The 26,457-nt window shown below is 41.6% G+C and overlaps 4 protein-coding genes across 4 annotated transcripts; 1 reads left to right on the top strand and 3 right to left on the bottom strand.

The window, feature by feature from the left end:
• Positions 1-918: 918 nt before the first annotated feature.
• fndc10 (fibronectin type III domain containing 10) lies at positions 919-2,933 on the bottom strand. The gene has a single exon (XM_030729894.1). The coding sequence runs from the start codon at positions 2,601-2,603 to the stop codon at positions 1,614-1,616; it is 990 nt and encodes a 329-aa protein (XP_030585754.1). The 5' UTR covers positions 2,604-2,933; the 3' UTR covers positions 919-1,613.
• A 3,194-nt stretch (positions 2,934-6,127) lies between these two features.
• ora4 (olfactory receptor class A related 4) lies at positions 6,128-7,317 on the top strand. The gene is made up of 2 exons (XM_030728852.1): positions 6,128-6,231; positions 6,319-7,317. Exons 1-2 carry the CDS (start codon positions 6,145-6,147, stop codon positions 7,315-7,317), a joined length of 1,086 nt encoding a protein of 361 aa, XP_030584712.1. The 5' UTR covers positions 6,128-6,144.
• Positions 7,318-8,001: 684 nt separating this feature from the next.
• Positions 8,002-10,617, bottom strand: ora3.1 (olfactory receptor class A related 3, tandem duplicate 1). Its single transcript, XM_030730176.1, has 4 exons — positions 10,342-10,617; positions 9,875-10,132; positions 8,915-9,154; positions 8,002-8,214 (listed from the first exon to the last, which is right to left on the bottom strand). The coding sequence occupies exons 1-4, from the start codon at positions 10,615-10,617 to the stop codon at positions 8,002-8,004; spliced, it is 987 nt and encodes a 328-aa protein (XP_030586036.1).
• A 2,240-nt stretch (positions 10,618-12,857) lies between these two features.
• Positions 12,858-26,217, bottom strand: LOC115780778 (von Willebrand factor A domain-containing protein 1). The gene is made up of 6 exons (XM_030730180.1): positions 26,010-26,217; positions 17,057-17,596; positions 16,650-16,928; positions 14,601-14,876; positions 14,130-14,408; positions 12,858-14,021 (listed from the first exon to the last, which is right to left on the bottom strand). The coding sequence occupies exons 1-6, from the start codon at positions 26,077-26,079 to the stop codon at positions 14,002-14,004; spliced, it is 1,464 nt and encodes a 487-aa protein (XP_030586040.1). The 5' UTR covers positions 26,080-26,217; the 3' UTR covers positions 12,858-14,001.
• Between the last annotated feature and the right edge of the window lie 240 nt (positions 26,218-26,457).

Here is a 26,457-nt window from a genome sequence, read left to right as displayed (position 1 = left end):
AAGAAACTGGAAAAGCGAAACCGTGAATAAGTATTTGCCCCTTCCTCATTTCCTAGTTTTTTGCATATGTGTCACACTTACATGTTTCAGATCATCAAACAATTGTTAATATTAGACAATGATAACCTAAATACAAAATGCAGTTTTTAAATCCTGATTTAATTTTTTTTAAGGGAAAAAAGTTATCCAAACCTACCTGGCCCTATGAAATACAGCACCATGTTTAGAAAAAAACAAGGACAACATATCAGCACAAACAGCTCATACCAACTGTCAAGCACAACGGTGGAGAGATGGTGATTTGGCTTTGGGCACCTTGCAATCACTGAGTTGATCGCAGACTCCGCTGTATACCAAAGTATTTTAGAAGCAAATGTGAGCTGATCTGTCTGACAGGCTAAGCTGGGCATAAACTGAGTCATGCAACAGAACAATGATCCCAAGCACAGCAGCAAATCTACAACAGAATGGGTGAAAAAGAAAAGAATCAAGACGCAGCAATGACCCATTCAACGTCCAGACAACTTGACTGAAATGCTGTCATCTATCTATCTATCTATCTATCTATCTATCTATCTATCTATCTATCTATCTATCTATCTATCTATCTATCTATCTATCTATCTATCTAAAAAAGATATACAATGTTTTAAACTTTAAAATCCGGTTACAATGGAAATATTAAAGCTGATCATTTGTGGTCTTTAACTCATCATCTTATTTTGTCATAGTTTTATGTACTGTTGTCTCCACATCTCACTGCTTGTGATTAACTGTGTTTATACAAAGTTCTTTTTTTTGACGTTAAAATGACCAGGCTTGTGCGCACGCACACACACACGTGCACACACACGCACACACACTCAGAAAAAGAAGAAAAAGGACAGCTCTTAATTATTAAAAATGACCTCATGGTACTTTATTCACTGACAGCAGGACAGAAAGGTCGTTTAACTGAAAATGTGTGGCACAGTATTTGGAGATTGTACACTAGATTGTATTGCCCTTCAGAAAATGGCAAAGCAAAAACAGTGTTGTTATGATAAAGTCAAGTGGAAAAATGTGGCAACTAGTAAAGTGTTATTTTTCTGTGTCTCATTAAGGACACTTTTACAGGCTGCGCATTTAGCAAAACTCTTGTTTCTGATGTACTAAAAGCCATTTCATTATTTGTATTGCTGTATACATGCTGCCTGAACAGCCTTGAAAGGAAACATAACAGAGTAATCTGCTGTATTCACAAATTGTATATTTTGGTTCAGTGCATCCTCGCTGAGGTTCAAAAGGCATGTTATTAGCAGAGCCACAGTAGATTGTGCTTCAGTTAGGTCAATACAGGATGAGTGTATCATATTGAAAAAAAAAAAAACTACTATAGACATTAACTTTGACTGTGAGATTTATGGAAGTTGCTTCTGCCACTTAAAAAAAAGATTTTTCTGCCATCCATAAGTCAAAATGTTGGGTTATTATCTCAAAACAAACTCATAATTATAAGAAAAATAGCTTAAATTTTTTTCTTTATGAATGCCATTTTTTTCAGTGGTAGAAACAAGCTCCCATAGAGATTACGTATGACCATGGTACTTGTTAATGTAGGTCATTTTAGTGCATCAGTGATGTGAGTGAGTGCGGTAGGAGTACGTGTGCTGCGCCGTGGGGCTCATGATGTTTTCTGTGATGTACGCCACCAGCAGGCAGATGATGACCAGCATCACGCAGATAGCTCCGCCCACTGTTGTCATGGCGATCACAATGTCCTGCATCCCTGACGGCGGCAGAGTAAACTCCACGCAGTCCCGCTGCTCTGCCCTCTCGGCTGGCTCGGAGCGGCCCAGGGCACGCAGACAGATGCGGTACGGGATGTTCTCGTGCAGCTCGGACAGCAGAAAGTCCCTGCAACCCGACCCAAGATGGACACCGGCGCACTCAAACTGAGTGTAGCTTCCATTCCACCAGCAGCTTACCTCGTAGCCTCCGCGTCTGTGGCGTCGGCCCCTGAAAAGAGAGTTTGATCGCGGAGTTTCCTCTTTTGTTGCATTTGTCCCGGGATTGCTGGGCTCTTTAGTCTTTGTGGATTCTGACTCGTGGGTCCACTGTAACAGTACGCTGCCGTTGATGAGAATATTTGCCACCAGGTTCCCGAAAGACACCGCAGTCCTGCACTCTCCCTTAGGACACTTGTACCCAAACAGAGTGTGCCGAAAGCACAGCTGCCCCCCAATGCCTCCCTCGATCACTCGATAGGCACACACAGGTGATGGCACATCCTCCGGGCTCCATCTCGGTGCCCTGTCAGAACTGTCAGATATCACAGTATTATTATTGCCTCGACTTGTGTTGAACGAGGAGCTTTTCACGTAGCCTGTTCCCTCTTTCAGCTTTGATGATGGCCTGCTTTGACTGCTGGGAGTAAAATTAGTCTGTCTGAGCCAGTTGTGGGTCACATTATTTCTTCCTCTCACCTCTGATGAGGACGTTGATGATGCTGCTGCTGCTGCTGCCGCTGAGCTGTTGCGCTGATGAGACCCAGCTGTCTGGGGTAACGTGCAAAGCAGCAGTGCCGATAAGGCGAGCAGGGATGGTCGCTGTTGGTTTTTCATGGCACCAAGCTCCCGTCGGGTTATTTTCTCTCACAGTGGATGAGATGGGCGATGGCTGATGTCTGCCATAAGATTCAATTCAGTGCACGCGACGAAAATCCGCGTGAAACAGGATCCATAGGCGAGAGGAGCGGGTACACATCTGCGACAGAAATAACATTCAATCATGCGCCCAATCCAGTTAGTGAGAGATCCCAGTATGACCTTGCAGGATGAAGTTAATGCAGCCCAAGCGGTGATGAAAATAACCTCAATGCAGCTCGCTGCTCTCAGACATTTCTGAAAAACACTCGCTTATTTCGGTGGGACCAGAGAACCAGGCTCGTGCCATCAGACTGGCTTTCTTCTTCCTGTCTGGCTTGACGTAAATGGGTTTGAAGCCTGCTGTGTTAGAGTGCACGTGCAGGAGCGCGCCCCGCGGAGTGCTGGGCAGCGTGGGTGCGTGCACAAAATATTTCTAGTCATCAGCGCTCGGTTTGTGAGTCATCAGCCCACACTGTGCTTCAGGTAGTTGTCAAGTCACCTGTTCGGATTCCTGAAAACAGCACTGATGGAGGGACTGAAGTCAGCCCACCTGCATCCCACCTGCGCTGAGTGTATCGTTTTAAATTTATCACCGGGTCGCAGGAAGCCAAACGAGTTTAAACGTTACAGCAACCATACTGTCCCTTGGCTCACTGCTTTGCCTTCAGCGTGGAAAATAGTCAGATTGCCTTAATATACAGATGAACTCGAAATGAGTTCAAAACCATGCTACTTATAAATACAACCCCAATTCCTAAAAAGTTGGGATGCTGTATAAAATGTAAATAAAACAACAATGATTTGCAACTGTCATAAAAATCATAGAACACAGAAAACATATCAAGTGTTTAAACTGAGAACATGTGCAATTTTAAGGAAAAAAATTGGCTTATTTTGAATTTGATGGCACCAACATGTCTCAAAAAATGTTGGGACAAGGCCGTGTTTTCCACTGAGTAGCATCCACTCTTCTTTTAACAACAGTCCGCAACATCTGGGAACTGAGGAGATGAGCTGCTGGACCTTTGAGAGCTGAATGTCGACCTATTCTTGTCTGATATAAGATTCTAGCTGCTCAGCAGTTCTGGGTCTTCTTTGCTGTATTTTTCATTTTACGATGTTTTCAGTTGGTGAAAGGTCTGGACTGCAGGAAGGCCAGTTCAGCACCTGAACTCTTCTACTATGAAGCCATGTTGTTGCAATAGATGCAGTATGTAGTTTGGCATTGTCTTGTTGAAATATTTAAGGGCTTCCCTGAAAAAGATGTCATCTAAGTGGGAGCATTATGTTGCTCAAAAACTTGTATATACTGTACCTTTCCAGAGGTGCAAGCTGCCAATTCCATAGGCAATAATGCACCTCCATACCATCAGAGATGCAGCCTTTTGAACTGAGTGCTGATAAGAAGCTGGATGGTCTCTTTCCTCTTTAGTCCGCTGTCCATGTTTTCCAAAAAGACTTTCAAATGTCTGACCACAGAGCAGTTTTCCACTTTGCCGCAGTTCATTTTAAACGAGCTTTGGCCCGGAGAAGAAAGCAGTGTTTCTGGTTATGTTCACATGTGGCTTCTTCTTTGCATGACAGAACTTTAATCTGTATTTGTGGGTGGCACGCTGAATTTTGTTGACAGACAGTGATTTTTGCTAGTGTTCTGGAGCCAGTGCAATGATTTCCATGACATAATCATACTTGTTTATGCAGTGCTGCCTGAAGGCCTGAAGATCACAAGCATCCATATTGATTTTCAGCCTTGCCCCTCTTGCACAGATTTTTCCAGTCTCTGAATCTTTTGATGATATTATGTACTGTAGACGATGAGCTATTCAAAGTTTTCACAACGATTTATTTTACGATACAATAATTTTTATGAAATTGTTCCACAATTTGTAGGTGCAGTTTTTGATTGGTGAATCTCTGCCCGTCTTCTGAGAAACTGCCTCTCTAAGATGGTCACTCATGTTACTGGCCACCTGCCAATTAACCTAACCAGTTGCAGTGTGCCATCATAGCGCAGAAGTTTATATGTTTGCTTAGTAAGCAAAGGGTTGCTGGTTCATTCCCACTTGGAGATACAAATCCTTTTGGGGTTGTGTCAGGATAGACAGCTGGCATAAAACTCTGCCAAATCAAACATGTGGAACTGACCCCCTTGTGACGAGGGAGCATCTAAAAGTAGCAAAATGTCCCTCCAGCTGTTCTGTTTCAGTCCTGCTTAGTTGCCTAGCCTGTCATTGCTCTGACCCAACTTTTTTGAGACGTGTTGCTGCTATCAAAATTCAAAATGAGCTTAGATGTTTTCTGTGTTCTATTGTAAATAAAATATGGATTTATGAGATTTGGAAATTGTTACATTCTGTTTTTATTTACATTTTACACAGCTTGCCAATCTTTATCGACATCAGAGTGCTTTTGCCTGTATCTAGATTTGTATTTAAATAACATGGAGTTGAAATTTATTTGGCCAGTGGTGTATTTGGGACTAAGTAAATAGTATGGCTAGAGATTTAAGCACCTCATTTAACCACCTGTTGCATGTGCATATAGCATGTTATATGTATTAATGAGTTTGGACGCTTTTAATGCACAACTATAATCTGATGCTGTGCAGAATCCATTCAGTCATATCTTTGTGAGCATCTTAATGCTTACAGTTTGCAATATGGGAAAAGGATGTTTGTGCAGATGTTCTTTAACGGCTCTTGAATAAGTCCACAGTTATATGCAATAGAAATATTAAACAAACAAGTTTGCACTTTTTAATTCTCTGGGTTTTTATTATGCTCTCTGAGGTGAAGAAAACTCTCCTGATGATAACATTTTTTTGAAAAAAAAAAATCTCAGTCACAGTGGAAAAAGTTCCACTGTTGATATAATCATGATGTTTGGTCTCCATTGTACATGTAAATAAGCTGTGCTTGGATGAGAATGTTCTAAGCAGTAATTGATTTTTCTCAAGAGGTTAACCCAGTAAATAATTAGTAACAAGGGAGAGAGTATGAATGGCTGACTAAAAAATTTTAAATGCTGAATCACTGGAACCAACTCAGCTGTCCCTGAAAAGTTTCAGTGGTTAAATCTGTGTTGCCAACTGTTCCTGGTGCATTTGGTTACCTGCTACTATTGTTGTTTAGCTAAGCTCATCATAAGACAATAAAAAGAAACAAACATACCCAGGTCAGATTGCTGATTCATTACAGGTGCTTGTATGCTCACTGATGAGGTCGACCGTCAGCATTTTGAACTGTCTGTGACGCAGGACAGCTGGAAAATGCCTGCCTTCCTGCTCAAACAGCTTCTACAGATCAGATTAAATTGGCCTTGAGTCTGATCAGCAAACATTTATTCATGCTTGATGAATGTGTTTGTTTGTCTTTGGAAGCATATATAAAACGCAATGAGAGCTGTGAGGAGTATTAGTAATGAAGCTTGCAACGCTCCCTGATGCATCACTCTCACATATACAAGCCTGTTGTCATGATGAAAAGCAGAAGTACGTTGCCGTGTAAAGGATGATGCCATGTCAGAGGTCATCACTGTAGACGCGATTTTGTTTGGGCTCTTGGCCTTTTCTGGCATTTTGGGAAACATCCTGGTCATCTATGTGGTGAGAAAGCACGCAGCTTTTTAACTGTAAAATGGGCTGAATGTTTTGGATTGAGCTGTTCTCAGCACATCTTGTTTTTATTCTCAGGTGTTTCAGTCAGCCATTGAAACTCCATCAAGGAGACTCTCTCCTTCTGACCTTATTCTGGTGCACCTGTCACTAGCTAACCTGCTGACCTCGCTTTTCCGCACAGTACCTATTTTCGTGTCAGACCTGGGCTTGGATCTGTCTCTGTCCACTGACTGGTGCAGAATCTTCATGCTGCTGTGGGTGTGGTGGCGATCTGTGGGCTGTTGGGTGACTCTAACGCTCAGTGCCTTTCACTGCTCTACTCTGAAACGACATCATGTGACCTTTGGACCGCTTGCTGTTCAGAGGGAGAGGCAACGAGTCTGGATTGCCTTAGGGGTGGTGTGGGGGGCAAACCTGGCTTTCTCTGTTCCTGCATTGGTATACAGCACTCAGGTTCAAGGCAATGCCACAGTGGAGGTGATGGTGATCAGCTGCACCACCAGGCCTCTGCTAGGCTGCATCTGGGAGTTTCCGTCAAAAGAACAAGGCACAGCCTTCGCCTCAATATCACTGGCACTGAATGAGGTGTTGCCGCTAGTGCTGATGGTTTGCACCAATTTAGTCACACTGCATGCTTTAGCCAAACACATCCGAGCTGTTACCTCAGGGGGAGAGTCAGGAGGCACCCAGAGGGAGCCGGAAAAACTAGGACAAACGCCTTATATTCAGCTGACCAGTGAACGTAAGGCGGCTCAAGTGATCGTGTCTCTGGTGTCACTATTTGTGGTCTGCTGGGTGCTACAGGTTGCTGCAGTAACATACTACAACCACAACCGGGGGCGACATGCTGAAGGGCTGCTGACTGTTTCCCATTTCTCTGCTTCAGTGTTTGTAGGATTCAGCCCCTTGGTGGTGGCCCTGGGACACGGAAAACTGAGGAGAAAAATCATGAGTATGATACTGGGGTGGACTCAGTTTTTTAAATGTCACAGTGGGGGCACTGAAGAGTGGACTAAATCCCCAAAGGCTACAGGAAAAAAGGGAAATGAACCAGTTTTTGTTGTTCAGAAATAGAAGTGGATGATAAAAGTGCAAGAAACTTAAATAAAACAAATGATGAAAGATAAGTGTGACTGCATAGTGACTTGAATAAATATAATTCATTTATTTATGCAAGACACCCCCAGCTAATCCAGAAACAGCAATGAACCTAACACAGATGGACTTGGAAAGGAAGCTGTAATATAAAATCTCTCACAGGTGTTTGATAGCCTACAAGAGCAACATTTCAACAGTTCAACCCCAATACAAGCTTCCCCATAACACAAACCCCCACCATCAAAAATATAGCTAAAATGGAAAATGAGAGAAAACTGCTCCTTGGGAACTTCTTCTTGGCTACAAACATAAATTTATCAACTTTAGCTTTGTGTCTTCTCACTAATTTAAAATGAGAGAAATTACCAAGCTAGTGGTTGTAACATTTTGTTACAACCACTGGCTTGGTATTTTTTTTCTTTTGACCTTTTTGTTTATAATAAATGAAAAATACATCATGCAACCTTCAAAAATTAATTTAGGTTATTACTGTAATAGCCTTTGCCTTGAGTCTATCAGTCTTCCTTCAAGCATGTGTACATGAAGGACTACAGAGAAAAATAAAATATATTCATACCTAAAGAAACATCGTGCTAATAATAGTTTATGATTAGCAATCTTATATTTGCTGCACCTCCAGAGCTTCTGCAGATTGTACGGTCAGTGCACAAGGGCAGACCTGATGCATGAACGAAGCTGCCTGTGGCCAACTGCCAGAACGACAGGTGACATGGCAATAAAGGTAATGTGGCCAAAACGTGCAATGACCAGAAGAAATGCAACTGAGGAGCCACGGTTGTAGTTGAAATAATTGACAGAGATAACGTTGGTTCCCCAAGATATGATGAAGAGCATGACGAGGGCAAGAATCACCTGGAAAAAAAAAATCATACAGGTAACAGAAGATCGCACATTCAGAGTTTAATAAAGATGTTGCTAAACCTGTTGTTCTAATTTGCTGTGAATGCAAACAATTCCCATCAAGTCCTGCATGATCAAATGCACCCATTGGGGGTGGCTTTAACTCAGGAGGTAGAGCAGGTCATCTACTAATCAGACAGTTTGGTGGTTTGATTCCTGGCTGCTCCAGTCTGCATGTCTGTGTACTGATGTGTGAATGAGGCATGTTGTATACAGTGCTTTGAGTAATCATATATAAGAAACAGTCCATTTACCATCCAGTCACATGCTTCAAAGCACATCACTCTATGCAAATATGAGTGATGGCTAAGCGTCCTCCAGAGAGACTACAGATGGTTGCTGGAGTGACAGAAATGCAGGGCAGCAGTGATACTCATGTTTCAGAGAGAGACAGATATGAGAAAATTTGCAGCTAAAATAAAGCAATTGGGAGACTGTATTTGGTATAGTATGAGGAAAGTGAAGGATATTAGTGTGAATGTACACCCGGAGTTGCCTGCCTGCCTGGAGGCCTAGGCAAATGGCCCCTCTTAAGTTGATTTCAATTTTTCGAGGCAAGGGATTTGCACCCCCCCCAAAGTAAATGCAACTTATCAAATTTTACACAGTTCACTGACTGCTTCAGTGACCTCCAGTCCCCCTTCTTTCTCACCTTGGCTGCTCGTTTCTCGGCTGGCACCCGCTTTAATGCAGGTGCATCTTTCCCTGAACTCCGACCGTGACTGTAGAGTGTGTAAAGCGAGGTTAGGTTTGTGACAACCATCAACATTATAGGAACTGCTTCATGTATCACCAGAGATGTAGTGGCATAGGCCAGGCCGCTGTAGGTGGAGGGGAAGTTCCATATGCAGCCCAGCAGGGGGCGTGTTGTAGTGCTCACCAGCATAAGTGTCTGAGGATAGAGGAGTGGAGTCAGAAGATGGAGAAGAGAGGGTGGAACATGCACTCAGCCAGTAAGTTAGAGAGACTATTACTTTCCCCAGAAAAATGACATGTATTGGCACTCATAGGCATGAAACCAACAATCAATGCAGGATAACCTACTCAGAACTTATATTAGATCCTTTTTTAAAATACAGTTCAATGAAATACAGAAAACTGTATTTTGTAGGGTCGCAGGGGGGCTGGAGCCTATCCCAGCTGTCATAGGGCGAGAGGCAGGGTACACCCTGTACAGGTCGCCAGCCTGTCACAGGGCTAACACAGAGAGACGAACAACCTTTCACACGCACATTCACGCACTCATCCACACCTATGGGCAATTTAGAGTAGCCAATTAACCTAACCCCAAAAGGTGCATGCCTTTGGAATATGGGAGGAAACAGGAGTACCCGGAGGAAACCCACACAAGCACGGGGAGAACATGCAAACTCCACACAGAGAGAGGGAGAGGCCTGGGCCAAGGTGGAATCAAACCCAGGCCTTCTAGATGGTATTCTAACTGTGAGGCAGCAGTGCTAACCACTGCGCCACCGTGCTGCCCGGATTTAAAATATTTAGAATAAAATGATACTTTTTGGCAAATGACTATCACAGATCACAAAGTGAATTCTACATAACAACTGATAAGGGCCTTAAACTTAAGCTTAATGCTGCCCTGTGTTGCGCTCACCTCTGTAGTATTTCTGCCTCCATTAGTGGAAAAAATATAAGCAGGAATGGAGTAAATAAGGTTAACAATCCAGATGAGACCCAGGCTCACCAGGAAGGTTTTAGGAACACCCCGGGGCCCATTTGCAGTAGTAGGAGCCACACGTTTCAACATCTGGAGATGGAAAGCACTGAGGAAGAGTGTTGACCACACGTTGACTGACCGCAGCCACATCCAGACACCCATGAGCAGCTGACAAAACCCTTTGATTGTGTTTAGCTGTAAAAACACAAGATAGGTTTCAAGATGTATACACACAGAGCTCATAAGATAAATCTTGATATAATTTGCTTTAGATATCTACTTAATCTTTTATTGCTGTGGAAAACACTCCTTAGGTAAAGCATAACCAATATGCTATTCGCAGTAATGGAAAAAAAGAGTGAATTATGGGCAATCTTGAAAACTTAAAAAGCTAAAAACAATACCTCCAGTCCAATGTCTGAGATGACGAGGAGCATGTTCCTCAACAGCGATATCAGCAGGTTAGACAGTGCCATGTTAAGAATGATGATGTCTGAGATACGTCCCCAATTACGCTCCAAGAATATGCTCTTACCAATGACCCAAATCACGGTGGCATTACCCAGAATTCCCATTATCACCAGGATAATGTAAAAAGCCATTTGTGCAGGGGACACAGAGACATGAAATCCCATCCTCACAGGAGCTGTCTCTTCCTTGTGGTCCGAGAGGTTGCTCATTATTCCACAAATAAAGATATCAATCCGTAAAGAAGTTTTAACAGCTGATGAAAAGTCCTGAAGAAATTTCCATCATCATTTTGGATGAATATCAAGCGAATATAAATAACTATAAATATAAATTATCCTCCAACAAGCTGGTATCATGTTGGATCCAGACAACTGGAGCTTTTGGTTTATAATTTTGTTCCTCTGTGTGTTTGTAGGTAAAATCATTTAAGTGACTCTTCCATGGGCTCAGTAGAAGAAAACGATCATCCCTCTGTCATCAGACCAAAAAAAGAATAACAGAGGGGTCTGTGCCATGTTCCTGTAAGGCAGCCACTGTTAAGGCCACAGAACATCACAAAGCACCACGAAGTTTGAAGCCTCAGGGAGCATGAGGTGTATGTTAATGAAACACAGGAGATTAATCTGCTTCCTTGCATGAAGGTGCTTCCCTTGCAACTTTATTACCATCATCCTAAGGGGAAGTGAAGGCTACTAACCGATACTGACAGATACTGATCACCAGTGGTGATTCTAGATGTCTGTTGGGGCCATAGGCAAAAAATGCTCAGAGAGCTCTTCCACTTAGATTATAAAAATAACACACTGTAATAGCAAAGGTGCAGGTTCAAAGCCAAACCAAGGCTTTTCTGTGTGGTCTTTGCATGTTGGGCTTTTTCTGGGTACTCCAGCTTCCTCTTATAGTCCAAAGACATATTTTTCAGGTTAATTGGTGGTTCTAAATTATCATTTCAGTGCTCCAGTTTACATCTTTGTCCCTTTTGTGACTGCAAAACTGTTTCATTAAAGGATGGGAGAAATTTATTTATTATATATATATATATATATATATATATATATATATATATATATATATATATATATATATATATATATATATATATATGAATGAATGAGGGAGTAGCAGAAAGTTTTTTCAGTTTGAAATAGCTGATTACACCAAACAGCCACTAGATGGCCCCTTAAACCAAACAGCACAGTACAGGGTAGTTTTCACTTATTTATTGTAAGTAAATGCCATTAACTCTGTACAGCATTATTTAACAGGCAAAACTGTAAAATACATTAGCTTTACATACAAAGTCAGTACATTTAAAAGAATGTTCAGTACATATTTTTGATCGGCATTACCAATATCTTTTGAGACAGATGTGAACCAATAACAAAATACAGTCATCTTTATTATTTACAAGCATCAAATTTACATACCAAAAAAATTATACACATAAGAATAATGCACAGACATCTGAATATGAGAATAGTGTGTTTATCAGTGAGAGAGAGAAAAAAAAAAATCAAACATTGAATGAATCTTGTCTGTTCAGGTAGGTAACACTTTCTCTGACTCATTCATAATCAGAACATGTTGAACTGCTTTGATATAATGAACCATCTAAATAAGGAAAGATGATAAAAACCATACTAGTCTGTCACTGGCTCTCCTAATGTGTTTTCTTTGTGAAATCCTAAAAAGGAACTGGTGATTTCACACAAATACTGCGACAACCCCGTTACAGTAATGAAACTAGACATTTTTTATAGGTTTCAGGGGATGAGTTTGATTACTGTATCTGCCAGAGAACCTGTTCACAGATTAGAACATTTCACCAAGATCCGCAATCCTTCAACTTTCATTCAAAGCTTCTTCAGTTTTATTAGAATTATTTAACAATATTTATGTGAAAACCAGCAAGCGGATTTGTGAAAGTAGCCATCATTAAACATTAGTTTTCAGGCTTTAGCGGAACTGTGTGAGAACTTTGTATTTCACAGACACTCCAGCCTTGTTCCCGACCTCTAAATTGATGCCCGCATTTTGAGAAAGGAAGAGAAAACAAAATGCATCTCAGCCTGACTATCAGGGTACTGTAGTTCAGCTTCCCATTTAAGTTCTTCATTTCACTGAGAGTATGGTTTCATCTGAGACTTCTCCAGCTGATCATAACCACAGATCCATTCAAATTCTACTTAAAAATAACCCAGAAACTTTGAACATTTTTAAGGAAGATGAGATCATATTCCCAATAAATCTGCACTGATTTAAATAGCAACCATCATGCTAGCTGTCTACACTACAGCTGTAGTTAGAAGTTTATATACACTCATCATTTGCATGAATGTCAGCGTAATTTTGGGCTTTTAATGGATTTCTTTGAACTGTTCTTTTTCCAGGGTGGAATGACTGTACAGCGTACATCTTTAATGTCTTTAGAAAACAAAAACTACCTGCACAAGTTTGAATTTATTTTGGATTTCTCTCCACACAGAGTCAGAAGTATACATGCAGGCTCAAATACATACATACACTCACTAAAATCTTTTTAGTGAGTGTATGCTGAAGGCTCTAAAATGTCTCAACTTGACATGGCCAAAGCCTGTTAACTTCTCATTAGTGATCATGATTGACTACAACTGGTAGTTTCTCTTTACTGGCATAAAAAGAATGTGTTTAACAGCACTCACTGGATTGACCAATACTCAGAACAAGGAACTCTGTGAAAATCTACGGAGGAGAACTGTAGGTTTACACAAGCTGAGAAGTGCTCTTGGAGCCATTTCTAAACAAATGCAGATTCCAAGATCATCAGTTCACACAACTGTACATAAGCACAAGTTATTTGGAAGTGTCACCACTTTGCCAAGATCTGGAAGAAGACTCAAACAGTCACCCTCAGAGGGGAAATTGGTTAGGATGTTCAGAAATAACCCTGGAAACTCGACTGAAATTTGCAGCTGCCCAGATGGAGAAAAGTTTAATGGTCAGACAAGACATAGATTGAGCTATTTGGCCACAACGACAAGAGGAGACCTAAAAACTACCAAAAGCATCTGGCCAAGGTTCAACTTGCTAAGGGACATTTAACCAAATATATGTGGGGGTATACGTATAATTTTGAACCTGTATGCATCCTCTCGACTCTGTTTGGATTAGAGAAAATCCAAAATACATTTCAACTTGTGCACCCAATCCTTGTTTTTTTTAATGTCATTAAAGATGTATGCTGTGCAATCATTCCAACCTGGAAAAAGAAAAGTTTAAATAAATCATCAAAAGACCCAAATTAGCACAACATTTATGCAAATGACGAGTTTATGTAAACTTCAGACCACAAATTTTTGTGGGTGTGTGCATGTGTACATATATGAGAGACTGATCTGTATGAACATGTGTGGCATATTGCTTTCCCACACTGCCAGTAATATTTACAACTGCAGGAGAGAAAAAGATTTAATTAATGTGTATCGGTTCATCCTCTGCCAGCGGTGGAGTTATGTGAAAAGACTTTCCTGACACTAGAATCCATTTCAAGATGAATCAGTTACACACAAGTTATCTAGTACTTGGGTGTTTTGCTTTGGCTCCTTGATTGGTTGTTAACCCAACTGGCTGGAATCTATCAGAGTAGAAACAGAAACAAATTTGCACTTCCTTTGACTTTCTGCATGAACATAATTGCAGAGATGAGGGAAAAACATAAGTGGTAATAATTAGCTCAGCTAACCTCTTTGAGTCGTGGCAGTGCAGCATAGCCCATCTCCTCGGCCTGAGCTGTAGATGGGGGACACACACACTCGGCTGTTTGGTGCAAGTTGGGTGAACCGCGTTGAACGAGAGCTAGGCGGTAAGTAGATGGAGCTGTGGGATTTCCTTGTTTCCCATTTGATCCAGTAGCCTCTTAACCCTTCTTGATAGGCTTGCCATTTTAATTGGCACTCCTCCACCTCCAAGTCCTGTCGTTCTACTGGTTCCAGCTTAAGGTCAATCAGAGCAGGCAGAGCTGCTGCAAGAGGGAAAGGAGGCAAAGATTTAAACTGCCTGGTAATAAATGATTCAGAATCCAAAAGTAGCAATTATTTAACCAAAAGAACGCTGGAGTGGCAACTTCTAAATGTCACCTTTCAGTACAGAGATGCGACTGAACTGGATTATCTAGAAGGAATAACAGGAAAATAAGACAGACTGTAATCAGTACCTTGCAGTGTGCAGGTCCTCACAGACATGGCTCTCTCTTTTCCATCTGCATGCAGAGCACTGACCGTGACCAGGTACTGAGTGTTCGGCTCCAGGCCGGTCAGTAAGGTCGAATTTTTCTGCCTGGGTAACATAACAGTGCGGACACGTCCGCTAGGAATAGCTCCATACTCCACTGTGTACCTTCGAACCTGAGCCGGCTGGAGAGGACCCCAGCTCACACGGATCTGATGTGGGCCAGCATCTGACAGGGAGACCACTGCTGGGCTTATAACATCTGGAGGAGGGCACGAGACGAAGTGACACAGCAGGATACATTTTGATTTTTGGTGCCAAAACACCAAAAGTTACCAGTTTGAACTTCCTGTAGAAACCCTAGTAAACTTTACAGTGGAACTAGATAAATACAACATGCTATTCTAATGATTGTCACTGTATGCAAAATCATCTACAAGATTACAAGACTGTTACAAAAAGAACATTTCGGATTGTTATTTAGCCGTTGCAAATGTATTAACACATTTAGACAAACGACTCAGCACAGCTGTCGACAGTTTGCACCCACAAGCTCTGTGATCAGACTAGATTAGATTTCTCCTCGACTGAATAGTGTTACTCTCCAAAGTATGATGGAATCATTAAGTGTAAATCAAGAGCATTTTGAAACATATTTATCACACTTGAGCTCAGAGTTACAACAATTTGTGAACATGGATCAACAGATTTTAAGGGGACAACAACCCTGACCATGGGAGAGAAAAAGGAGTATGGATGGGCGGCAGTGGAGTAGCAAGATGTTGATTGTATGCTTTGTGGTATTGATAGCGTACATGTTGTGAACTTTTTTTATATGCAAATGCAAGGGCTCTTTTCCCTTTGCTAATATAAACCTTGTCTTAAAAATCAGCATCTATGGGAATATACTTCTGCAGTCCACTGTCATTCTAACCAGACCCTGTGAAGGGAATTTGTCATTTTACTGGCAATAACTTATTCATTGACAAGAAGCACACAAGGAAAACACTGCAACTCTTACTGTGGTTGGATACTCTCTCTCACCATCTCCGCAGCTCTGCCACCTGGATGTCATCCTGGATGACACATGCTCTTATTCTCATCACTTATATAATCTTTCCCTAAAACTGTCATCTACCATATAAAGAACCTATCCAGACTTTGACCAGTGCAGATTCTGCAGCTGAAACCCTCGTTCATGCCTCCATCACCTCCTGCCTGGGCGACTGTAACGCTGCAGTATTTGGTCTGCCTATAAAAGCCCTGGACATACTGCAGTATGTTCAGAACTCAGCTGCCAGAGTTGTTACCTGCACTATGTCCTGGCAATACATCACACCCACCCTTATGTGCCTCCACTGGCTTCCAGTCAAGTTCTGCATCTCCTGTAAAATCCTTCTCCTTACCTACAAATCCCTACATGCTCGTTTTCCATTATGTATCTGATCTTCTCCTGCCCCACACCCCATCCAGGATTCTGCGTTTCACAGAAATCCTGTGTTTCCTCACACCAGACTGCGGTCTTTCGAGGACAGAGCCTTCAGTGCTGCTGTCCCACTCTCTGGAACTGAGATCTCCCCTCTGAGATCTGCAATGCTCTGTCTCTGGGCATCTAAAATAAAACCCCCAGTTCAAATGCCACCTATCTACTGAGGTCTTTGGATTTGACTTGTGTATAAAGTAATCTTGAGTTTCTTGAATGGCACTATATAAATCTAATTTATTATTTTTGTTAGAAAAATTCATCTTCAAAGCTGCAAACTTCAAAAATGTTGCAAGAAATGCGCCGCTCCAGCAGTAAACAGCTCTAGAAGTGCATGAAAACCTGAATAAAAAACATTACCGAAACCTCAAATCTTAATATTTACCACTCCACAATGACTATGAGAACTTTGTCTAAGTAGGATGGTGAGAAATGAGCCAAAGCTCCTTAAGTAATGTATTGGTGAATGAAATGCTATCTACTTCAACCAAAGTTTTATTTTTCTGTTTTAGGGAGGCTCCACAGTATTATAAAACCCATGTATGTTCTTACCAGGAAAAGTGGTGAATGTTACAGTGAGTGTATTTAACAGCTCCTGGTTGAACTCTGGGCGGAGGAAAGCTGTGTAGGTCGTTTCAGGCTGCAGATTTTTCAGCTCCGCCATGCTGGAGTCTCCTGTTAAGGTACGTCTGATCTCAGGGCCGGTTCTACTCTTGGGTTTATACCAGAGTTCATAATAACCACCATCTGCACTCAGAACAGGGCGCCACTGCAGCACAGCACTGTGGGAAGTCAAATTAACCACACGCAGCCGTTCTACACGAATGATTTCTACAGATAAGACAAAAGAGGGGAGGCAGAGATTAAATATAAAACTGGGGTGAATAATTCTGGAACTGAAAAATCATTAACACCTGTGAAGATACTGATTCTAATATAAACCACACACTCACACACACCTATGATGGCCTTCCTCAGTTCTTCTGTGATGATAGCAATGTCATCTATGTCCACAGAGTACAGGTGAGACTCCATCGGAGGTGTCACCACACGTTGTAACACCTGGTAGTTCCCATGTACAGTAGACACAACTAATACATACACTCCTCGAGCCTTCAGCTCCAACATGGGCTTGTCCACATCTCCAGGCTGCACCCCATCAGTCAGCCACAGGAGAATCTTTGGCACTTTCACCTGCGTCTCCGTCAGGAGCTGCTGGGCTACACTGAGTGCCGCCTCAGTGTTGGTGTCCCCCTTCAGCTGTCTGACTCTCTGCATGGCAGTCTGCAGACTCTCCTGATTGTCGTGGACGTCTAGGCCGAACTCTAGATGAGGGTTGGAACCTACCAGCAGCATCCCCACTCTCACATGTCCACGCCCCAATGAAAAGGGGTGGAGCAGGCTGGCAGCAAAGTCCAACAGATGGGAGAATTCATAGTTTGCTATACTTCCCGAGGAGTCCAGCAAAAGGAGAATGTCCCCTTCACAGCAGTTCAACACTGTACACAACAGGAGGAAAAACAGGACGGTTAGTTTTAATTTGTACCAATGATCCTCAATCACTGATCATTCAAACCTGTAGCAACAGTATAGGTTTATCATATTGAGTTATTCAGTTCATAAACTAAACCTGATGCCCTTCCTTTAATAATTATTTAGACTCTTACCAGTTTGATTTTGTTTCGCTGCTTCATTGGGCATTCTTTTTGTGCACACTACTCAGTCTTTGTTAGATAAGTACCTTTGTCCCTCGAGCCATCGTCTGCATCCCTGGTTTGGACCTTTTTTGGGGGGGGGGGGGGGGGGGGGGGGGGGGTTGTACTGTTGTTTGTAGAATAGTTAAAGCTTGTTTTTAAGTTTTGGACTAAATTGCCTGTGTCTACATTTGCATCCTCTTCTGAATGCACTCAGCAATGCCATAGGAACAAGCTCAATAGAAAACATCTACAGATAACATTAAATATAGGAGACTGCTTAATTAAACATCCCACAGTAATGTGTAACATTTCTATTACAGTTCCGTTTTTGCCCATCTGGTGAATGCGAGTGGAATTTCCACTATCCTTTAGCTCTAGTTTTCATCTTTGCCAGCCAAGTATTTGGTTCTGCTGAATGCAATATGTTCATCAGCTGGTTGCTAACTGTGTGTCTGCTGCATGAGTAAATCCCAAGAGAGGACAGCAGTGAGAGTGAATCAAATCAGTAAAGAGCTGTATTAAAAAAAAAAAAAAAAAAAAAGACAGCACAATCTGAGACATGGATAATAAATGCAACACCTCAAATTTCATTAAACCCATTATTAATGTCGGCACGCTGACTTCAACAATTCACTGTTAGCTCAAAACATTAAGTGCAGCTGAGACAGGGGAATTTGATCAAAAACCAAAATAGCAGACCAAGTATCCATTTGATTTTTTGGTGGTCCTAGTCAAAAAGTCAGATGATGACCAGACTTTGCCTAGAATTCATCGTACACAAGAAGAAAAAGAAGAAAACTTTCCACTGCTCTCTTATTTCCCTAAAGGTTGCCACAGCAGATGGGATGGCATGCTGATTAGGCACAGATTTTATACCCTTGTTGATGGAACTGATCCTGGGCTTGTCTCCCCTCCTGCTCTCAAAAATGGGATTTTTTATTTATTTATTTTTTTTAATACATGCAAACCACTGCATTACCAACCCAAACATCCAAGGATAGGGGATATTAAATTATTTGCCATATTTTATGTATATGCTTCCAGTAGTTGTTAAGGTACTTTAGATTACAGTGGTCCACTAATGTGGTTTAAAACACTGACCAGAACAGCTTTAATAGATTCAAAATCCTGTCAGAACACTTTGTAGATTCTTTTATTACTGTCATCCCATCACAGATAAAAAACACTAAATTTTCCACCTATACGCTTCTTATCTTCTATTTAATATCTTAAACCCAGTCACCCGATTTGGACTGTTTGAATGACCTACAGTACAGTGCAAAAGTCTTGAGTCACCTAATTTTTTTATATTTTGTTAGAAAAATGAGAAATGAGTCCAGTGATTTATTGAATCATGTACAAACAAACTGGAAACACAGTACATAAGGCAAAACCAGAGTTTGTACAATTCTAATGAGCTTGAAAGGCAATATTTGATATGACCACCTTTACTCTTCAACACAGTCTGAACCATTAGGCAGCTTTCATGTAATTTCTTTAAGTAGTCTTCAGGAATAGTTCTTCTGGCTTCTTGAAAGACATTCAAAACTCCTTCTTTGGATGTTGGCTGCCTTTTGTTCCATTGTTTGTCATGATGATCCCACACTGCTTCAGCAATGTTAAGGTCCGGCCTCTAAAGAGGCCAATCAATGACTGATAGTGTTCCGTTGTGTTTTTCTTTCCAGGTATGCTTTTACTGCATTGGCAGTGTGTTTGAGATCATTGCCAATCAGACACTTTCCAGATAGTATTACGTGGTGGATCAAAATCTGATGGTACTTTTCTGTGTTCATAATTCCATCAATTTTGACAAGATCTCCAACACCACTGGCTCTCCCTGTTTCCCTTCCTTCAAAATGGCTTTTTGATAGCCACCCTTCCACTGAGACCATTTCCGATGAGGTTTCAGTGAACAGTACGGATCAACTGAAGGGCCAAATGCATCTCTCTGGTCTGGATGAAAAATGAGTGAAAAGGTAACAATGTCCAAAGAAAAACTTTGAAAGACATTCAGAAAGCCTGGAGAAGTATAACTCAAGACTATTTTAAAAAATTACAACAAAGTCAAGCTCCTTGGAATCAAAATATAAAGAAATAAAGGGGCAGCTCAAGACATTTACACAATACTGTAGCTCAAGTAGTTTTCTAGATAATGGAATATTAAAATGGCCCCTCACAAACAAACCTACTTTCATCCCTTGAAATTTTTTTTTTTTTGTGGAAACCAATGACAGAAGGGACCTGAAATTTTGCATAATTCCTATTAAGAAGAGAGTCTTTCCCCTGGAAATTTTTCTTCCAGAGATGTTCAGATGAGATACATTTGATGAAATAACATGGAGCGACCCTATATTAAAAAAAATAAGCTATATTATCTTAATTTTTACAGGTTGGATGACAATATGGGCATACAGGTTTTTAATTAGTTTTAATATGAAATGTTAAAAAAAAAAAAAAAAAAAAAGTCTACTCTTCCTCCTCAGAGAAGGGTTAAAAATATTGGTAGTGATGAACAATCCCATCGTGACTATATTAATGTCGCATAAAAAAGGCGACACTGCTTTAATGTAACCCAGGCAAAGCAGATCTTATTATTGTCACTGGTGCAGTTAGTGTCCACAGTGAGGCATTAATATAAAGAATAACATGGAGTCACGGGCATATGAGGGCTCTTATTTTATGCATAACAGAACAATTTTGTCTGCGGCTCCTGCCGTATCAACACATGTGAGAAATTATCTCACACAGAACATTTCAGGTGCAGCTATCACAGAGGATTTATGATTGCAAGGAACCAGGAGAATTGATAACAGAAGGTGATTGATTATATGAAAGTGGAGATGGTTTAGAGTGCAGATAAATCAGGAAGAAAGGGGGGGGAGGGTATAGTGGGAAAAGGGAGCATGCATCCAATTTCTTTAGGATCTCTCCACTTGAATGAACACACACTGGTTTCATCCATGTCAAGCAATTGTGGTCAATTTTGTCATCAAAAAGTTGTCTTACTGGGAAGATTTTCATGGGGGGGAGGGGCTAAGTGCCATCCCATCTGTGTCCAGTAAATTGCTGAGCCACTAACCTGCTCTGAAAAATGACTGCATGTGACTTTTCATATATTCATGCCTTTAGTTCCTAACATTTTATGTGTCACCTATTGCAAATGCTGCCATTAGTTTGGATAGAAGATCAAATTAACAGAAGGGATTCCACACAAATATATACTGCTCAAAAAAAACAAAAAACAAAACAAAACAAACAAACAAAAAAAGGTGCACTGGAGGGGCAACAAAAAAAAACCAAAACAAACAAAACAGGAATAACTTTTCAGGTCAAGGCCACCGACATTTTTTTCGTCCACATCTTGTCTGTTTTTTCACTAGTTTTGTATTTGGCTAGGATCAGTGTCACTACTAGTAGCATGAGGCGATACATGGATCCTACAGAGGTTGTATGGGTAGTGCAACTCCTCCAGGATAAATCAAGGGCCGCAGAAGGTCCTTAATCGTTCAGCAGGACCATTATCTGCTCCTTTATGCAAGGAAGAACAGGATGAGCACTGCCAGAGCCCTACAGAGTGGCCTCCAGCAGCCACTGGTGTGACTCTCTCTGACCAAACAATCGGAAACAGACTTCATGAGAGTGGCCTGATGGCCTGATGGCCTCTAGTGGGTCCTGTGCTCACTGCCTGGCACTGTGGAGCCGGAGTGGTATTTGCCATAGAATACCAGAACTGCAAGTCCACCACTGGCAATCTATGCTTTTCACACGACAGCAGGTTCACCTTGAGCACATGTGACAGACGTGAAAGGGTCTGGAGAAACTGTGGAGAATTCTGCCTGTAACATCATTTAACACGACCGGTGTGGTGGTGGGTCAGCGATGGTCTGGGAAGGCATATCCATGGAGGGATGCACAGGATAGGCAGCAGCACTCTGACTGCCGTTAGATATCAGGATGAAATCCTTGGACTCATTGTCAGACTTTATGCTGGTGCAGTAGGTCCTGGGTTCCTTCTGGTGCCTCATGTGGCAAGAGTATGCAGGCAGTTCTTGGAGGATGAAGGAATTGATACCTTTGACTGGCCCCTCATGCTTGCCTGACTTAAATCCAATAGAACACCTCTGGGACATTATGTTTCGGTCCGGCTGACGCCACCAGGTTGCACCTCATACTGTCCAGGAGCTCAGTGATGGCCTGGTCCAGATATGGGAGGAGATCCCCCAGGACACAATCCATCGTCTCATTAAGAGCATGCCCCGACATTGTTAGGCACACATATATTGTATACGCACGTGGCCGTAAAAACTACTGAGTAGCACTTTGTGTTGCTGCAATTAAATCTAGGCAAAATGGACTAACCTGCTGCATCATTTTTTCCACTTTGATTTTCAGGTTGTCTTTGAATTCAGCCCTCAGTAGTTTCATACTTTTCATTCCCATCAAACAATGTGGCTTCCTTTCATACCCAACATATTACCTAGTCCATATCACTATAGATATCAAGCATGATTTTTTTCCCTTCAACTGAGATCTGATGTGTTTTCAAAGTGTCCTTTTAATTTATTTGAACAGTGTAGTTAACCCTAATTATCCCCCATATCTGTAGCATCTTAATGAAACACTGATAACTTTTAGATCACAGGACAGAAACTTCAAAGTGAAACAACTGTGGAAAGTGTACTTGTGGCAGAAGGGAGAAATCAGAAAGATGAGATGGGGGTGACCGACCCAAATATGAGACAGAAAGATGAGAGGAGATTCGAGTTGTTTGTGGAGATGTACAGGAGTCACTCTCTCTTTGCATTCCTCAGAGGAGAAATGTATGTGAATGTGTGTGAGAGATTTGAGCGAATTATCTGTCATCTAATTGGCTTTGAGCTGTGCTGGGGCCATATGCCACACTGCAGTGCTGCACAAATCCATGAAAGATATGTTAATGCTCCCTGTGAATCAAACAGATGGCAGAGTAACCAGTCCATGTCAGAGAAGAACCAACAAAGGCTACTTTTTAAACTCTTGATAATCTGAAACATTTTACACATGCCATTCATTGCGCTGCTGCTTTTCTTGGAGAAAATGAGGAACCTCAATTTAATTAAAAATTCCTCTCATTCCATATGGATTTTAAGGCTCTCTAAGACAGTTAATTAGGTCAAATATTTACTTTTAATTAACCGTAGCCACCTGGACCACAGCTTTGACTATGTCAGTGTCAACACTGAGATGAAGCTTTTGAAGTTTAGCAGGCAAGTGAGCACTAATGCCAACTTGTCATTTTGGATGGCAACAATGTAGGATCAAATGAACAAAGGCTCTTTTAGATAGGAAGCAGCACACGCTGTGCTAACTGCTAGGTTGAGCGAACATCCCAAAATTTGTGGTGAGCTGGCCACTGCGCTCTGACTGTGCATTGTATTTGTTTGTATACTAAATGCGGCTGCTGTCCTTCGGCATTTCTATTGGTCACATGAACATGTGTCACACCGTGGGCACACACTAATGCGTCCTGGCAGGTGAGCTTGCACTACATTGCGCTTTGCTCAAAGCAGCGGGAAACCTTTTTATGCAGCAAATGCAATACAAAAGAAGAGGGTGTAGCGCAGCACATATCATTTCCTAAAGGGCCTTAAGATGCCAGTCAGACAGGCCCATAGACCAGTCTGCAACCATCTGACAACCACTGGTTGTGAGGGAAACATTAGTTACTCTTCAAGCTGAAGTGAAACTGTGCTCAGGGTGGTATGGCTGTGAGCTCAGTCAAACACCAACTACCTGGCTTACAGCCATACCACCCTGAGCACACCCGATCTCATCTGAAGCTAAGTAGGGTCAGGCCTGGTTACTACTTGGACAGCATCATACTTTTCCCAAGTTGTAATACTGCTGGTCTAGTAGTGTAAAACTACAGGCAACCATGGCAATCTGCTTGCAATCAAAGCAATCATTAAGAGGATTTTGGTGCAGCACCTTCTGTGTATCTGATTTTACACAGTAAGAGCCACAGCAACCTGGAGGAACTACTGCCAACCAGTCCAGGAAAACACATTTTCTCCTCATTTTTCTTAGTTTAGTTGCATTATTGAGGTAATGCTGAACATTCAACACAAGTTCTCTTTTAAAGGATAAACTTGCAATAAGAGCCTGTAGTTTGTTTAGCCCCCTATAATCACTTGAAGCAGAGAGCAAACACTGACAAGTCTGGCTCTGTCCTCTAAAGCCCTGTTCTAATATGTTTTATCTAGTGTTTTCAAAAAGTAGATGATTTGTGGTTGATGATTTTGTGGTTTTTATTGTGAGCAAGTGGGAGCAGAAACCTCCTGGAATTTCTAGTGTTTCTCTGGTATCTGGGCCAGGCCAGGCCAGGAAGTAGTGCAGCACATGAAACAAACGAACTGCTCGCTTTCAGAGTCCCCCCCCACCCCAAATTCTTCCTTTGGCTCCGTGTGATGTCAGAGACTCCAGATATTCCGTCATCTCAAGCGCCACTGAGCACAGAAGCTCCACCCACATCTGTTTGCAATGGGCAGCCAATCAGGAGGAAGTTACTTTAAATGGGAGGGGCTTGTTTCTGGTTTCTTTGTCAGTAAACTCTTCAACCATCAGGAGTGGAGCAGCCAAACTTGGCACAAAAAGTAAATTTTAGGCCTCCAAAGATTTTTTATCCATATCAGATGTTATGTTATCATACCACCTAGCAACATGCTACAATGACCCATTCTTAATATCTATGTACCTATCACACCTCACAAAAGCATCCCAACATGTGATTTATATCCACAAAAGTCAAATTAAGCACAATATATTACAACGCTCTCATGTTGCCTAGCAACCACCTAACAATGGGTTAAAATGACCTGTTTTTACTCTTCATGCTCCTGCAACACCTTAGGAAAACATACTCATTTGACTTCACAGCTATTAAAATCTCTTGTTTAATCCACAAAACTTTAATCATATATGCCTAGCAACCATCTAGCAACCAGCTAAAAATGACCCATTTTTAAATATATAAACAACTTCTACCAGCTACATTATTTTAAAACTTTGTCTACTCTAAAAGTTAAGATTCACTGGCTGCAGGTAAGGAGTCAAACTCTTTCCAGCAGCATGAACACCACGCAGCAGAAAGGAAAGGCTCCAAAATGTATCAAATTTTAAAACACCAAGGATCCATAGAGGGGCAGTAAAGATGTTTCAGCTGGTCTGAGGCACTCCGGTGCAGCTCAGCACGGCTCGTTTCTCCACCCTGGCTGACATCCAGTTTGGCTGGTGTCATACATTTCCATAGCTTGTTGAATTTAATATACTCATGTAATAATTTGTTCCACAGGAAGGCACAAAAAGAGCTTCAGTCCAGTTAAAGCCACCTGGGCCAGATTTTTTATTATTTTTCCCCCAAATTAAACATATTAAAACCCCTGAGATCAGCTGCAGTGGTGATGGAAGTATTCAGATCCACACAAACAAACACAGGACACAAGCACTCCACAACATGTCCTGCATTTGAAAACTCAACACAGAAGGTATCATGCAAAAAAAAAAAAAAAAAAAAAAAAAAAAAAAAAGCCTATCAGAATATGATAAAGATCATATTTTTATCTGAAAGCCTTATAACTCATCCATAGCTGCACAAATAAGATAAGATGAGACACGCAATATGATAGCGTGTAAGCACTACACTGAATTTCTCAAGTACTAGTATTTAAAAGTTTTATTTGAGTCAATGTTCCCTAAAAGGAAATAAAACTCCTTTCTTCACAGTGACATTGAAGACATACTTTTAAAGCCATTAGGAATACAGCAGATAATTATACTGTTTGGATTGTTTTTCTTCACAGGCTTCTGAATTAAAAGTAATAAAACATTGTTATGCAATAAACCACTAAGCTCCCCGGGACAACACGGTCCTTGCAACAGCTTGTTCAAACCAGACTGCGTGTGGAAATTACCTATTAAATGTCAGGGATCTTAAATCAGCGATCACACTCATCACACATTAATAATAAAACATTTGACCCTTGGTAAGGCAGTTTAAAAACGCGCTTGTCGCCCCTGGTTTACTTTTAAGACCGGATTTTCTAACCTGGATCTAGAATAACGCAGCAAACTTTTAGCTTGAAGAATATACCTGTGTGCTGCTGTTTATGTTTCATTCGGTGTCACACCTACCCGTCGTTTTTTCATATCGCTATTATGTCCTAGGTCATCGACTCACCTGTGGCAGGTACAGCAATTAGCTGCAACGTCGCCCAGAGGAAAACGTAGCGAAGGAAAAAGCCCTTCATCCTTCCCGACCCACCTTAAAAGTCATGAATATGTTTAGAAACAGCGCAGACAGGTGAAACAGCCGGCTCCGGATCTTGCTACAGCGGATACCGCGCTCCTTCAGTCTGCGGAGGCACGCAGCTCTCACGGCTGAGTTTTACCCCCGCTGATACCTTCTCTTCAGCGAACACCTGCGTCATGCGCACTCCTGCCTCAGGAACAGGTAATGTGACTTCACATCTCTGAAATGGATTCATGAGTGCACACAGCTCACTTTCAACTGCTCCCCCTCCAGCTGGAGAGCCAGGAAATATGGTCATTGTCGCTTTTATTTCACTGGACATTGGTCTTTCATAAGCTTTTATAACCAAGTCCAGAGGTCATCATATATTCTCCTG

The sequence above is a fragment of the Archocentrus centrarchus genome, chromosome 5 (genome assembly GCF_007364275.1).
Source record: "Archocentrus centrarchus isolate MPI-CPG fArcCen1 chromosome 5, fArcCen1, whole genome shotgun sequence".
NCBI classification, from domain to species: Eukaryota; Metazoa; Chordata; class Actinopteri; order Cichliformes; family Cichlidae; genus Archocentrus; species Archocentrus centrarchus.
Note: the sequence above shows the minus strand (reverse complement) of the source record. Positions and strands in the feature narration are given on the sequence as shown.